Source organism: Scatophagus argus, chromosome 8 (genome assembly GCF_020382885.2).
Source record: "Scatophagus argus isolate fScaArg1 chromosome 8, fScaArg1.pri, whole genome shotgun sequence".
Classification (NCBI taxonomy): Eukaryota; Metazoa; Chordata; class Actinopteri; family Scatophagidae; genus Scatophagus; species Scatophagus argus.
In genome coordinates, this window is record NC_058500.1 from 5864195 (window position 1) to 5880271 (window position 16077).

Sequence of the window (16077 nt, forward strand, 5' to 3'; positions counted from 1 at the left end):
TTACTTCTACTCCACTAGATTTTAGAGGCAAAGGTTGTCCTTTTAATTCAACTGTATCTACTTAACTCTTTACAAGTTAACTTACTTTACAAAGTAAGATCACTTTCTGAAATATGATAAAAAACTAAAACTACAAACTAAATCCATCTTGACCAGCTACAAAAGTAATAATACAGCCATGATGGAGGCAATTCTGAAACCTGATCTGAATAGTATCACAAAGTCTTTTAACATCAATTAAACTAAATATAAACTACGTTTATATTAGATAAGATATTGTGTTTCAGACTACAAAGAAAGGTCTTGCAATCAGTCTTGGTCCACTGATGTTTAATTATGTGAGTAGGTGTTCATGACCATTGAACACAGTCGGGTTTAAAGTTCTGATTGGCAGCGGGGACCACCGCCCCGCCCCTTTAAATCAATGGGCGTGGCTACATTCCAGACATACGGCTGTGTTCTCCCGTGCCTGCCTGCAACTTCGACAGCAGTTTGTGTGCACGTAACGGTACAGCTGTGAAAATGTCCCTGAAAACAGCGGGCATAGCATTAACCCGTACACTATGGACTAGAGGAAACAGGACCCCTCCTGTTGTGCGGTCCCCCAAAGCGAACAGACTTTCTACTTCGTGCAGGGCGTCTGCAGGAACAAAGCAGGGCCGCGAAAAAACAAAAGAGCAAAGTTGCGGCTCCTGCACCGACAGGCCCAGCGACGACGTGCCAGCGTCCAGCGAGCCTCCGCACAGATGCAAGACTGTGGATAAGAAGCGAGCTAAGGAGCCCGTGGGTGCTCCCGGTGTTACCGGTGTAAGAAGACGGTCATTCACTTCCATCACAGCTCCAGTGGACCAGAGGTCCTACCTGTGGGCTCGTTACGATGACATGAAACGGCTAGTTCACGGTAAGCAGAGGGTCCCCAACTTGTTGTCCCCATATGTCCCCCCCACCCCCATATAGCAGCGTTAGGGTGAAGCATCCACGTCACCAGGGCGCTTTGTTCCCAGCACGAGCGATGTTTATGTCAGAGAAGACATTTTGTTCTTGGGGTGATTGTGTTTATCCTCTTTCCAAGTAACGCTAGTCAGATCGGACAGATGACACGTTGGTTCGTCCACGACAAACGCATTTTGGGATGAAGATTAACAATCGGTATTAAAAATAAAATAACCAACAAAAATAAATAAGGAGTCAACATGAAGTCGAGAGAGTTCTCCCGCGGTTCCTCTATTTTGGTTTTCAAAACACCCCTGAACTTAAGTAAGCTAACAAAAACATTAGCTTACAGGTTACACTTTTGTTTGTTTGTTATTTAGTAGTCAGCAGATACTAAAAGTGTTGAAAAACATATTGTTTTGGGAAGGGCAGGCCGCTAATTTACTGTCATGTAAAATATATTTCATGAGAAGTTAAGATGTTAGCTACTGTGAATTAAAAAGCTAGTTAGGTTAACCATTACAGTTGGTGTGTACCTGTAATAACACTGACTCTTTATCGTTTTAATTTATTTATTTTACTTACAAGTGTGATTAGACTTTATAACACTATGAGGTTTCATGGAGTCAGTTTGCTAGGTTAACATTATGCGAAGACGTATGTTTAGCGTGTTAATACAGTTGTGGGAGAAATATTAATCTACTTAAACAACAATATCAGCAAATAACAAGAGAAGTAACAGTAAAGTAGCAGTTAAAGTTCCTATTGTGAGGCATAATGGCTCCCCACAGCGCCACTCTGATAAATTATTATTATTATGGTGCATCAACATGCACACTTTTTAATGTTGTTTGCTAAGGTAGACCTGGATTATGTGACAGAGGAGTGGAAAGTAAAAGGTACAATATTTGTAAGGTGTTGGGAGTATTAAGTAGCATAAAGTGTAAACACTCAAGTACAAGTATATAAAAGCTGTGTTATAAGTACAGTTCTTGCATAATGTTCACATATAAAGTAACTGATGCAGTAAACATAATGGGTTTTAATTAAAGCTGGTGATGCACTCTCAGACTGACTTGCGGTTTCATAAATCCATTGTTCTGAAATGTGTCTCAGCATGGAAGTAGTGGCGTGTCCAGGTATAGAGCGACTGTAAGGAAACAAGCCTCGGGGTTGGTACATACGTGTCTGCTGCCCAGCTGCAGCCCTCATTGAACTGTCCCAGGACAGAAGACCATGACCCATTTCCACCTACAGACTGGCAGCGGCACAGCGCTGTGCTCTTACTGCAGTCAGGGTATTAGAGGCCGACTGTCATGAACAGATTTCAGACCGTTTGTTTATTCTGTGCCCATGTGTTAGGCTGTTGTGCTTATCAAAACAGTGGCCTGCATGCCGTTGAAAGTGAAAAGAAAACAACATAAGAAGATAAAATGAATGTTATGCTCCTCTTTAGCGGTGAATTTAAAGCTCTTGATTTTGTAAGGGCTGTACAAAATGTTCTTTTTGGACTGACTTAGTTGAGTGCAGAGTCAGTTGATATTCTGGAAGCACACGTTACGCAATCTTCCTCCGATGAAGTTGCCAGCCTCACTAGATTGAAAACAGCAATTGGAATTACTTGTTTCCTCTGCAGAAGTACAGAATCAGCAGATTTCATAGTAAGAAAGAATATTACAGATTTGTTTTTAGGTTAGGATATGAATTGGACTTTGTGAATGGCCTAATCCGACCCTCCCTCAAATGAAAAAGAGGAAATGTTTTTTGTTCCCTTATCGCGTTTAGTCACTGATGTCTGATTGTACTTGTTTCATTTGAATGAGGGTTTCCCGTCTGCTCTCAGACCTGATTCCACCAGGTGCGTGTAACCTCCTGAACTCCTCCACCATCTATGCCAACAATGAAGTCAGCCTGGCTGAAGTGGACATCTACGGTTTTGACTACGACTACACGCTGGCTCTTTACTCAAATGCGCTCAACACGATGATCTACAATGCAGCGAAAGGCTTCCTAATCGAACATTTTAAGGTGTGCTTCACAGTAATTGCATTCATTATTTTGACATTACGACCACTTTTAAGTTTAATTTATCCATTTTTTTCCCTCGTGCTTGACAGTACCCTGAAGGCATCCACAGATATGATTATATCCCCAACTTTGCTGCTCGGGGTCTTCACTATGACATCCAAAAGGTAAATTCTTTTAATTCACAAATGTCCTGTTGCAGGAAGACAAGTGTTGATATTCCCCAGTATACATCATTGCAAGTGGAATACTTTTATTCCCTCTGTAGGGCCTTCTGATGAAGATTGATGCCTTCCATTACATTCAGCCTGGAACGGTGTACCGGTAAGGGCTGATGCTGTGCTGAATAAATGATGCAAAATATAAGTAAGACATTTGGGCAACACTGAAATGGAATTTACTAAACAGTCATGAATTCCACTTAGTCCACATATGTCACATGTTTTTCTGCTTGTTTCTTACTTATGTATGTGTTATGCATGTGCTTTTGAAAGCGCTGGTGCATTCATTTTTATTTGATGTCCCCAGGGGTCTGAGCCCAGTGCCAGATGAGGAGGTCCTTCAACTCTACGGGGGGACCTACCATGTCCCCCTGCAGCAGGACAGTGGATTCTATGGCAAGGTGAGGAGGGTTCCTGTGGTGTAGTGTGGTAGAGATTTTCTGAATGTTTCTCTGCGAAACATGTTTTGGTTGGCACAGATGGGAAAGCTCCATCGGTTATAATCTCATCTGGCCACTCTCAAACAGGGATGTAGTTCAGGATTAAATCTGTGACTGTACCGAGATATTTCAAGTGTCTGGCTTTGTGTGGCTTTACGATTACATAAGTCCCAATGTTCAACCTTGTCATCACATTTGTTCCATCGAATCTGCTGGAAGGCAGTGTTCTGGTCCCGGAAAAGCTGACCCCAAGAGCTCTGTGTCCAACAAAATATTTTTTGTTAGGGCGTTTGGGAGTTGCACTCAATCAGTTACAACAAGTAGAAATCTCTATTGATTCTGACAGTCACAAATGCTAATCTGACCTGTTTGGTAATTAGGAGCAATTTCGACTGGGATGTTTTGAATGAGGCTCACATAGTTTTCGGTCTGTGAGATCTTTTAAGTGCTTTGCTGCAGCAGGAAGTACACCCCTCCCATTTACTAATTCTCCTTGAAAACAGTCCTATTCAAAATAGTTTTGATGTGGCTCTAATCTCATTAGGGGACTTGGCTCTGTTTTCAGGGTAGCCTCTATCCTTTGTGAGTAGTAGAATTAGTGAAAATGGTTCCAAATGAAATTAGAAAGTCACCCAAAAGATCACGGAGGTACAATGATTTTAATTTTACAAATTTACTGCGGTCCTTGTAAACAAACGTAAGAAGGTGGCGTTACAATACATTTTCTGTCCCAGGGACCAAAGGTGAAGCAGTTCATGGACATATTCTCCATACCAGAGATGACTCTCTTGGCCGTGGCAAATGATTTTTTCATCACAAACAACATTGAATATGATCCAGTTCATCTGTTCAAGGACGTCTCGGTGAGTGAGCTCCCTGATTCTCACGGTGTTGAATGTTACAACCTGTTTTTAAGTTGTGGCCTCACCCTGTAACTGAGATTTAGAAGCACGCTGGTCTGCTGTATTTGACTGTTTTCATGTACTGTGATTCTTCAGCTGGACGCTCAGGAATCTGCTGAGCTCTGTAGTAGTTTGCAATGGACTCTCATTGGCAGAACAAAGAACAATGAACAATGTGTCTGCTATGTCATCATAATATCCACTTTGATTAAACAAAAAATATGCCAACTGTAAAGTCTTAAGCATTTTCACAAATGTGTAATTCCTTTTTGTAGTTTGGAGCTGTTGCTCAGCAGAAACCCTCATGTTAGATGATCTGTTTTATAACACAAATCTGTATCACTTATTTAATCCTCAGGAGGCAATTGGCATGGTTCACCTCAAAGGCTACATGTACAAATGGGTCATGGAAGATCTCGGTAAGAAATCCTTTTAATCTTTTTGTATCAAGCCAGCAGATTGCTGCATATAAAATAACATTCTGTCGTCCTTGTCCTCACAGATAAGTTCATACTGAGAGGTGAAGAGACTGATGCCGTTTTGCATCGACTGGTCAGTCATGGAAAGAAGCTCTTCCTCATCACCAACAGTCCCTTCAGCTTTGTGTAAGTGGTAGTTATCTGTGACCCACTCTGACTCATAGCAAAGATAAACTGTTCTGTTCTGCAGTTTGTTTGTTTTTTGTGTGCAGGGATAAAGGAATGACTTACATGGTGGGAAAAAACTGGAGAGACTTCTTTGATGTTGTCATTGTGCAGGCAGACAAACCTCACTTCTTCACTGACTGCATCAAGTGAGTGCATCAAAGTGGTGAACAGAGTAATGAGTCTTCATTCAGAACTGTTCATAGAATTTAGCAGAGCTAAACAGTCGCACTGACTCACATTTATTCACGTTGGTGTCTTGTTTTGGAAAGCGATCTCAGAAATGTCCTTAAATATGTGTACTCTTACAGACCTTTCAGGCGGTTGGACGGTAATGGAGACCTTCGGTGGGAAAAGATAAACAGTTTGGATAAAGGACAAATCTACAAACAGGTCTGCATTACTTCAGGCTGTTGTCTGACGTCTCTAAAAGCTAAATGTTGCTTTATGTTTGTTCCACATCTGTATGTGGCAACTGTGTCTTGCATGCTTGTACTTATTGCATTTTGTGTGTCATAATGAACTAAAGAGAATGGCCTGTGGTTTACGGCTTTCTTCTGTGTTTCAGGGAAACTTGTTTGACTTTCTCAGGCTGACAGGCTGGCGAGGTTCAAAGGTGCTTTACTTTGGAGACCATCTTTACAGTGACTTGGCTGTAAGTGTCAAATTGTGGTGACAGCATCACTGATGAATAACCTCGTTAAGGATCCACTTATGACTGACTGACACGTGATTGTTTGTTGCTTTTATGACATTAATTTAATGATTGCAAATGGTGGTACACAAACACAGACAAAACAGATTCACACATTGTCAGATGCCCACTATTCCTTTGTATTGCATAATATTGAAAATTTCTAATCTTGCGTTATGTGGGACATGAGGGGGCTGCACGGTGAAAATGTCAAGCACCAGATGGCAGTACAGACAGGCTGATATTATTCACAAAATGTTGAATCATGAATTGCCTTGTGGAAGTTGTGCAAACATGTTAACAGCTATAAACATTTGTTGTTATACCACAGTGCTATGAAGTGCTCTCTGATTAGATGCAATCAACAAAGAACACCAACCACAGGATGGATGGAATCTTTCAGACACTCGATTCAAAGTGCTTTAAATAAGGTGGAAAAAAGAAAAAGTAAAATAACATCAAAATATATATAAAACAAAATAGAATAAAAAGAGACTTCAAAAGATAAAATACAAATATTAAAAGAAAGTGTATGTAATAGACCAGAAAAACAATTACAAAGCAGTAAGAATAAAAGAAATAAAAGTGCAATAGCGAAACCAGTCAGCAAAGCAGCAAAGTTTTTAAATTAAATCTGAAAATGGCTAAAGATCTGGCACTAGCTAGTTCACTGTGTACATAGCAGAGTATCTATAGTCGTTCTTGACTTCTGACTGCTTCCTAGAGGTCTAAAGGGTCTACAGGGTTTGTTTCCTTCAAGCAGATCAGAAATCTATTTTTCTCCAAGGCATGTGTTTTATAAACTTGGAGCAACTCATTAAAATCCATTCTGTAAGTAACCAGAAGCAGCTCATTCACTCATGAACTGAAGACATCCAGAATGGGTGAAAAATGTAAATATGTGGTCGGAGAGGGGTGACTGCTACGTATCTCACCTCAGCAATCAAATATTTTGCTGTGCGTTCAGTTCACCTGTAATTTTCTTCTGCTTCTTTTAGATAAAGATCCTGCATGCTAGTTCTTGATGAGTACATGATACAACAGCTAATCATTGCACATTGTACAGTTTGACCAAAACACTTTCACTTCCTGTGGCAGGACCTGATGTTGCGACATGGCTGGCGTACAGCAGCTATAGTGCCTGAGCTGGAGCAGGAAACCAAAGTGGTGAGGACAGACCGGTATGCCTTGAACCTCACCTGGCTACAGGCTTTAACAGGTCTGATCGAGCGTCTACAGGTGAGCAGATAATCTCAGGATTGTACAAAGCTTTCACTGTGTTTGTATTCACCAAATAACAGCACAGGCACACCTAAAAATTTAACTCTCAGTCTTAACCAGCTCCAACCCAAATGTGCAAAGGGTAAAAAGAGACAGAGGTTGACTTTTCATAACGAGTGATTAGTCACGCTTGGGGAGCCTCAAATTGCTAAATGATCTGATCATAAACCGCAATCTGCACGGACGCTCATTTCCAAATATTAATCATCAGTTCGGAACTGGTATGATGACGTTAGCAAAACAGGATGTCAGAAACTGTCCAGTCACTATGCTGAAATGACTGAAGCAAAAATGCAGGAAAAATATCTTTATACTGTAGTGCAAACGCTGGTGATGTGTGTGGTAAATATAACAGCAGACACTGATTTGTTAATAGTTTTGTCTTCTTCATTATCCCCAGACACATAAGGACGCAGAGTCTAAACAGGTTTTTCAGGAATGGCAGAATGAGAGAGAAGAACTCAGGTGAGTGCAGTTATCTCCACTCAGTCTTGGTCATTACGGTACTTGATTATTTCAGATTTATAATACTTTATCCCCCGACTCTAGTGATTTGCAAAGAGTACCTCCGGGGTTGCAAATACTACATCAGTAAAACCTTTTACATGTTAATTCCACAGTATTGATATTTGAATATTATGAAAGCAATGGAAGCCATCATGGCTACATAATTAATGCTCTTAGTTTTGATACTTAGAGGACCTTTCACCTCTTTTTATTCTGAGTACAGGACTTGACTTATAATTGGGTATTTTCTACTGAGTAGTACTGCTACTTAACTCTGGTGAAGGATCTGAATACTCATACATACTAATACAAGTCCTAAAACTTAGAGGCTAATGTTTTTTTTGTTGTTGTTGTTGCAGGGCGATGATAAAGAACCTGTTCAACCCTCAGTTCGGCAGCATCTTCAGAACGTGTCACAACCCCACCTACTTCTCCAGACGTCTGTGTCGCTTCTCCGACATCTACATGACTTCCCTCAGCTGTCTTTTGAATTATGACCTGTCGTACACTTTCTATCCCCGCCGCACCCCTCTGCAGCACGAGGCTCCTCTGTGGATGGACCAGCTTTGCACAGGCTGCAGGAAGACGCCCCATCTGGAGGAAATGTCTCAGATACGATGAGAGCTGTGCTCTCCCCAGTGACTTTAGATTTTTTGTTTTTAGGCCTGGCAAACACTTGATAATGCCTGAGGATTTCTTTGATAAAGCTACGCCGCACAACTCCCTTCAATGGGGCAAAGTATCATTATTCTACATTGTGACTCACTTCCCCAATGAATTCACTAGAGGGCACTGTAGATGTAGCTGCTCTCCAGAAAGCATGCGATGCAATTAAACGTGTTGTAGTACAAGATGACAGACACTGTAGTAGCTGTCAGAATCACTTGTAATTTGGTATCATTTAGTAGTGCTGCTACTCTAAACAGGTGATGTATCTGAATACCCCTTCTACCACTTTAGTATATCAGTTCATATATGCTTAAAATAACATTAACTTAGACCCTAATCGTTTTTTGTTACAGGACGATGTTAAAGAACTTGTTCAACCCTCAGTATGAAAATGCCGAACAACATAAAGCTGTCCTTGCACAATTACCAAAAATAAACAAGCAAAATCTGACATGCTGAAGTGTCGATCTCTTATTGACCCTCTTATGCGGGTCATGTGTTAATGTAACAATAGCTAAGGTTAAAGTAAACCAAGTTACCTTAACGTTAACGGATTCTGAACAGAATTGGTACAGCCAAGCACTGAGTTAACACTTAACACGCTAATTAAACACATCTGCTGATTTGTCCATTTGGAGCTTTCTCGGTTAAACTGTCTTCCATTTATTTGATTGGTCGTTAGGTTGCTAGGCAGCGCAGCATCCATTCATCACCGCTGTATAAGGCATCACTAAGTCATTCACTTGCAGACGCCTGCCTGAAGACGACAGTAAAGGTAACGTGCCTCCCGCGGTCAGCTTTGAGAAAGTGTTCGTACTGAAAGACTCCTGTGAAGTGATGTGGTGTGTGTGTGCTCGGACTGCTGCTGAATTCAAACAGCTGGGAGACCAAGTGTTGCCGTCTTATTCAAGTTTTTCACTGCTGTCCCGTGCGGGAATCGTTGCGGTGGCTGCAGCGTCGCTGCTCGGACGTTTGTGTTGATTAAACAGCAGGTTGGATTTCTTAGTAAAGAAATGTACGTATCGATACCCGTACTGAGTCACTGAAATAATTCATTCAGTGGTTGTGTGGGAATTTATTTCCCTTTATTTCGTGTCTCGTTTTGACCCGGATCCAGACTCTAAACGTCCAAAAGTTATTTTTTTTAGAGAATCGCTTTTCTAAATTAAAATTAACATTAGACTCCTCGGATATTGGCCGCGTTATCGCCGTTACATATCGATTATGAAGCTGGAATTTGTCTTTAATAGTCTACTAAGTATGACACGGTTGTTTTTTCTGAATAAATATGACGTTTACTTTATTTTTTTATATTTATTAAAAAAATCTGTTGGAATAAACTTTTCAATATTGGGACAACGCGCGTCTGAACGATTTTTAAAATCCAAAATAGCCTGCTCATCTTGTGGGTCACCTGTGGCCGTTTTTTCACCCCACTCTTTCAGTGTTAAATGTATTGAATTGCACCGTTAGGGTCACCTCAAAGTAGGGCTGGGCAATAATTCTCCGTCTGTCCATATTAATCATGTTGAGATCATCGACATATCGAGGCCAACAGTTCTCACGTCAAAATAAAACGAATCTTAAATGGGTCTTCTAAAAACCGATATTTTCACTTTTAATAAGTCCTTATCAAACAACAGCGCTCATATTAAGAAATACATAGTCTATATGGAAGAACTAGTGAAATATATAGAGAATGAAATGAGTTTTATTGGAGTTCATTTTTATTTCCTTACAGAATTTATTTCGCGTCAGCACATCCCTTTTCAAGTGTTTTGACTGCATAATAATGCAGCTTTGCCTTCTGTTTAGTATGGACGGCCTTTTATAATGTCACATGACACCAGCTGACATTCAGTGATTGTTTACTGTTCAGAGTTTATAGATTTATGTGACATTTGATGACAGAATGACATTTTCTCTCAATTTTCCATTTGGATTTATGGACATATGTTTCTTCAGAGAAGCCCTGGGTGTGTGTTATTTGACCCCCCCTACACGGCATCTTTTGGCACATTTTTAAAGATTGCACCCATTCTCATTCATTCTGAGTGCATGAGTGTATTTTTTTGGCCTTTTGCTTGTTGTTAGAAGTTCGATTTTAGCATTAGATAGATTTCTCCGTTTTAAATGCTATGATACCAGGTGCCAAGATAATATGACGTCAAATTGATTTCTTGTGGCTGGTGATCATTTAACACAGTTTTCCATTTTAACGCACAGTAAGTGCTAGGAGAGATGTTTATCCTGCTACGCCTGAATCTGCAGGGCTGACTGGTGTTTCAGTTCATTTCATGGCCGCCTACCTTCACTGATTTAGTCTGCTTTGAGCAGCAGAAGCAGCTGCCAGGACTAAATTTTTTTCCCTTTCTGGTGACCTCTTTAAACGTGTTGATGTATTTACTGTATATTGCAATAACGACATGATTCAGCTGATATAGAAACTTATATGTTGTCAAAATGAAGTGACCGCACGGATCTTGGTCTTCTAAAATCAGCCCCTCCTTCACCCACGGTGAACCATTCGTCCTCCAGTCGTGCCATCCTGTATTTCTCTCTCTCTCTCTCTCTCTCTCTCTCTCTCTCTGCATTTGCAGCTCAGTTTCTTCACCCTTTTCCTTTTATCTCTCTGTCCCTTCTCTTTCGCCATTTACATCCCCGCTCCTCCATTTTTCTCACCTCTAAACCTATCCTTCCTTTTCCATGCGCAACCCCCCTTTCCTTCATATCTTCATGCTTCCGGTTGAGTGCCTCTGTGTCTGTCACTGTGCCGGCTGTGGGAGGCTCTGCACTCAGTGGTTTGTGTGCGCTGGCAGCCAGTCCCTCCACACGGCAGCTTCTTCTATTATTAAATGTAATGGGACGTTTACTTTTACAGCTGAGAACCGTAGGGTTTCTGCACAGTGTAAGAAGATTTCTCGGCTGCATACCTTCATCAGCCAAAAAAACTAAAACAATAGAAGCCTCACAGAGAAAACGTTGCATTATGTTGATTTACTGTATCACCATTCTTGTTCTCCTGCAAAAACTTTATAAAACCTTTGTTAATTCAAGAGCATTGTATTCCTTTTTGGTCGACCAACAAAGAAAGGAGCCAATGGGCTCGGCTTGCCGGGACTGGAAGTCTTAGTTTTGGTTTAAACACACACCAGAGTCTTGGAGGATGTGCAGGGGAAAGGGGCCCCCAGGGCAGCGACTAATTGGCTCCTGCCTGACATCCTGGAGTGGGGCAGTTTGAATTCACTGTTGTGTAATCATTAATCAGATCTCACATGATAAGCAATTAGTCTGTAATGAATAAAGTTAAATCACCATTAGCACAAATTGTTTTTGTAGCTATTTTGACTTTAGGCTGATATTAAATTAGCAACATGTCACACTGGAGGCAGATAACTGATCTCGTTGTGTGGCAGTGATCATGCATCTCTCGTAACTGGATGGACAGTTGTTATAATATTGTATTGTACTGAAGTATCGAAACTGATACAGCAGTACTAAAGATATCGGCTTTTTCATTCTGTTTTCATTTCACCTTCCTTGCCTACGTTACCCATAATGCAAGAGATTTGGTGAGTTATGGTAGTCGCGGTTGATATAGAAGTGAAGAGCTGCCTTCAGACGTCTGCTAACATCACTCCTTTCCAACTTCGCACTGTCAGATTTTTTTTACCATTCAGTTCCAGTCGACATTGGCTCAAGTGACTTCAGTTGAGGCAATATAAGATGTTGCACGGCTCCCCCTAAAGGCTTCATATGACTGTTTTCTGTATGTGGCACAGATGTTGTTGTGTGAAATCACTGGACATCCCTGGTAAGCCTGTTTTTTGTTTGTTTGTTTGTTTGTTTTAAAAAAACAGTCCTAGTTGACCTGAGCTTCAGTTCTACAGCACACTCATTTATGATATCTACACTGTGCTGCAGCAAGGTTGGCAACCAAAACAGACAAGTCCATATCTCTGTTTAGTGTCACTTCTCTGGATGCCTTTTTTATCTTAAAGTTTGACTGATTAATTCCTGTCTCGTGGTCTCGTCCATGACAGTCTGTCTGAGCTCCTGACTCTGAGTTATTTGGACACAAACATGCAATTATACTGGAACAAAATCTTTCAAATCGCTTGCTTTTACTGCTCTACAGTCTTACATGTTGTCGTTTATAGTCCTGTTGCTATCTCTGTTGTACCTTTAGCTTTGGATTATGATGCAACCTTGCAGTTTCTCCATTTGTGAGCCTCTATTGTATATTGAAGGAGAACAGAGGAAGCCTCAGAGCTTCACCCTGTCAACTTCCACACGAGCTTCGCCAGATTTTACATGGATTATTTATATGATGGTTTATGCAAGGCCAGTGGCTGCTCCTGAGACGCTCCACTCTTTCATCATCATACATGTAGGATGCCCCTTTGGCTCCGTGTCAAACATAGATGTCCGTGAAGATGCACCCGGTAGTGGTGCAGTTTCCTCTCTCCAGCCCTCTCGTCTGATGTCTAATATGTTATTGAACCCTTCTGTAAATTACAGCCCTGTCTGTGATGTCTGAAATGCAAGCCTGTGCTGTAATTAACATAGTCAGCGGGTCAGGGATGAGAAGCTTCATTAAATGAAGGCGTATTGTGTCACTGTGAAGCTGGAGAAACCTGACTGATGGAGACATGGACAAAGGACAGTTTATATCATTGGACAGCGGTGATATTTTATTAATAATAATTAGATTTGGCTCATTAGTCATGTAGTTTTTTAAATCTTAAATTTACCTCCATCTTGTCCTGTATTACAAGCCCCTGTGTTGTATTTTCTTTTGTGAAATCTTAATTGTAGAGCTGTCCCAGTGCTGCTGCAGGCACAACAAAACAAATAACATTTAAAGCCTCATGTTGATACTTAAAGGTCTTTTTTTAGAAATTGGATGCATCATATTCCTCCCTGTTGAATTATTCATCTGCAGACTGCATTTGTGTGCATTCTCTGCTCAGAGGAGGATGTCAGCTGGACCACTGCAAACAGCTTATTAAAGCCAAAGTGTACCGTCTCTTTGATGGGCTTTGAATGAGTCACCCACTCTCTGCCTCCGTATCTGTGCCGCTTCTATGTTTATTATTGATTGTCACCACAAGTTGCCTTTGAACACTTGTCTGCTCAGTGGTCTCACTGTGTTTTATTTGATTTATTAAGTCACATCCGGGTTCACCTTATTAACGTTCAGAAATGTCTTGTCACAGGTGCAGTATCTTCAGGCGGTGCTTTAGGCTTTTATTTAGAAGAAATAACAACTTGCATGATAAAAGTCTGGAGGATGACAGGAGAAACACTGATCCTAAAAACAGCCATTACTGAAAAGTTCTTTTGAATGTGCTAAGATTAGCGTTGGTCGCACAGCAATCCCTTAATTGGATGCAGTAAAATGTTAAAATTAATTAGTACACTTTAAAATGCAGTGCAGGTAGCTGAGTACTGTAAGAGTCAGCATACTACATATTGCTGCAGTACAGGGTTTGTATGAACAGGGCTTACATGATATCTGACTATTGACTTATCTTCCTCACAGGCTCTTTTGAGTCTCTGTCTCTTCTCCTTTGATTCAAAGCAATAAGACCCTTCAAAATCGTCACAAATTAATACATGGCTGACTAATCACAGATGCTGGAATTGGATTACTTAGTACTTAAGGCGTGCTGTGGTGGAGAATCCTACAGCTAGCTGCAATTAAGTATTCAGGTGAAAAGTTATTCTTGATTAAGCATGAAATCTGCATAAATGAGAAACTGGATGTGCTCTTCCTCTCTGTGATGACTTCATAATGTTTCTTTTCTGCATCTCTGATATGTGTAACAGGCAGATAGAAATTCAGGGATCCTGGGAAGGTTACCCCACACAATCTGGTGTGCAGAAGCTTGGCTTTGAAACGGCCACGATAGCAAACTCAGAGTGTTAACTTGTAACATATGGTATTGCAGATGCGGATTAAAGCTTGGTCTGAAGGTTGTCTCAGTTGCAGGACACTCCGCTGCATTTCCTGACTCAACACTGCTGTCCTGCCCTCTCTGCTTTCTGGGTGACACATGCAGACCTTTGACTCTCTCAGAGACACCTGCTGCCCACACACACACACACACACACACACACACTCACACTCTTTCTTCACACTGTTAGGTCTATATCTGGTTTCTGAGAAGAAGTAGCTGTCAAGCCTGGCACCAGACATGAGCAGGAGGACAGTAGTTACCTAACAAGAGGTTTTAGGATTTTCTCTCGAAGCCTTTTTAGTCCAATTACTTAACCGTTAATCTTTTTAAAGATTACCGTCAGATGTGCAGTCTTCTCCTGGTTTCTAAGAACTCCTCAAATGGTCTAAAAACCACGAGGAAATCATGCGTGGAAGGAGAAGAAATGTACACCAAATAATTTAGATAAGTGTGTTTGATGACATTAATGGGAGCAACCTTTAAGACAAAAATAAATAATGTACTGTAATAGCTAATATATACATTAAAACACTATTTCTGAAGTCCAGGATTTAAGTATCTAAGCTTAATAATGAAAATTCCATTAAACTTGATAACATGCAAGAAATAGCAGAAGCTTATTATAAAGAATGATTCAGAATGTTTAGTCATTTTTCTGAAGCAGAAAATATGAAAGGTTTTAAAACAGTCACTAGATGTGAATTTCAGTTTTATTTACTTATTTTACATGCAAATGTAGAAACTGATCAGCATCCACTCAAGCTGTTAAACAAATCGCAAGACAGACTTTATCCTGCAGCAAGATTCATGTATATTTAATGTCAGCTATAATATAACTAAACCCACAGTGTCCAGGAGAGGGCGCTGTTACTCTGCATTCTCATGACCATCACTGAAAATTCAGCAATAAATGCACACATGTAGACTTTCTCTTTGCAACACTTAAAGTCACTCAGCACTACTTTCTTAACCAACTTTCTTATTGACATTTCCAGCACAAGCGATTCTGGAATCCACAAACAGCTCATACTTACTGAATCGCTCAATTCAGCAATAGCGATCAGTGGAAAAGAAAGCTCTCACTTTGTACTACTGCCACCGTGACTTGAAAGCGGAGAGATTAAAAGTTGCCCTCTAGCTTTTTGGCATTTCTCCACCCGCCCAGGGATTTAAACTTGAGTCTGTCTCTGGTGTGGCGAGTCATTTATTGATCACCTGGCATGAAGACAAAGTCCTTCTCAGTCGCAGAGAATCATCCATCACAGAGCTGCTCGGGACACAGCGAAGAGATAGCACAGCACTGAGGATTCATTATAAGTGAAACAGGTCTTTCTGAGCAACAGAGATCAATGAGCAGCATGTCCCTGTAGCTGTTAGCCTCCGCCTGTATTGAATCAAAATTGTCTGAGGAAGACCGAGTGCTATGCTGTGTTTCATTGATTTTGAGGCTAATACATTAAGGAAGCCTTCGTTATGTCCCTGTTATTATTAAGCTCTTGGAAAGTTACTGTAAATTTGTGATGATGCCATTTGTAGTTGAGAAATGAAACAAACTGACTAAAACATGAACATGCATAATCTCTCTTGTCACCTACTATAGCCAGCCTCTCGTGGTAATTAAAAGAATGGGGACAATATAGGAAACTGATGACTGCATTCAAACCTCAACAGAGTGGAATGTAAAGTGGAAGAGGGCTCATTCGATTCGAGCACGTTGCAACAACACCTCTTTTCTTCCTCTGTGTCCACCATAATATCCTGGCTCTCTAATGAGAAGCTATGAAAGGCCACAGTGTGT

The 16077-nt window shown here is 40.7% G+C and overlaps 1 protein-coding gene across 1 annotated transcript; it reads left to right on the top strand.

Moving 5' to 3' along the window:
• The first annotated feature begins 421 nt into the window (after nt 1-421).
• nt5dc2 (5'-nucleotidase domain containing 2) lies at nt 422-8767 on the top strand. The gene is made up of 14 exons (XM_046395945.1): nt 422-901; nt 2777-2961; nt 3051-3125; nt 3227-3282; nt 3487-3580; nt 4354-4482; nt 4880-4940; nt 5024-5126; nt 5213-5314; nt 5477-5558; nt 5734-5820; nt 6958-7098; nt 7541-7605; nt 8007-8767. Exons 1-14 carry the CDS (start codon nt 523-525, stop codon nt 8266-8268), a joined length of 1821 nt encoding a protein of 606 aa, XP_046251901.1. The 5' UTR covers nt 422-522; the 3' UTR covers nt 8269-8767.
• The last annotated feature ends 7310 nt before the right edge of the window (nt 8768-16077 follow it).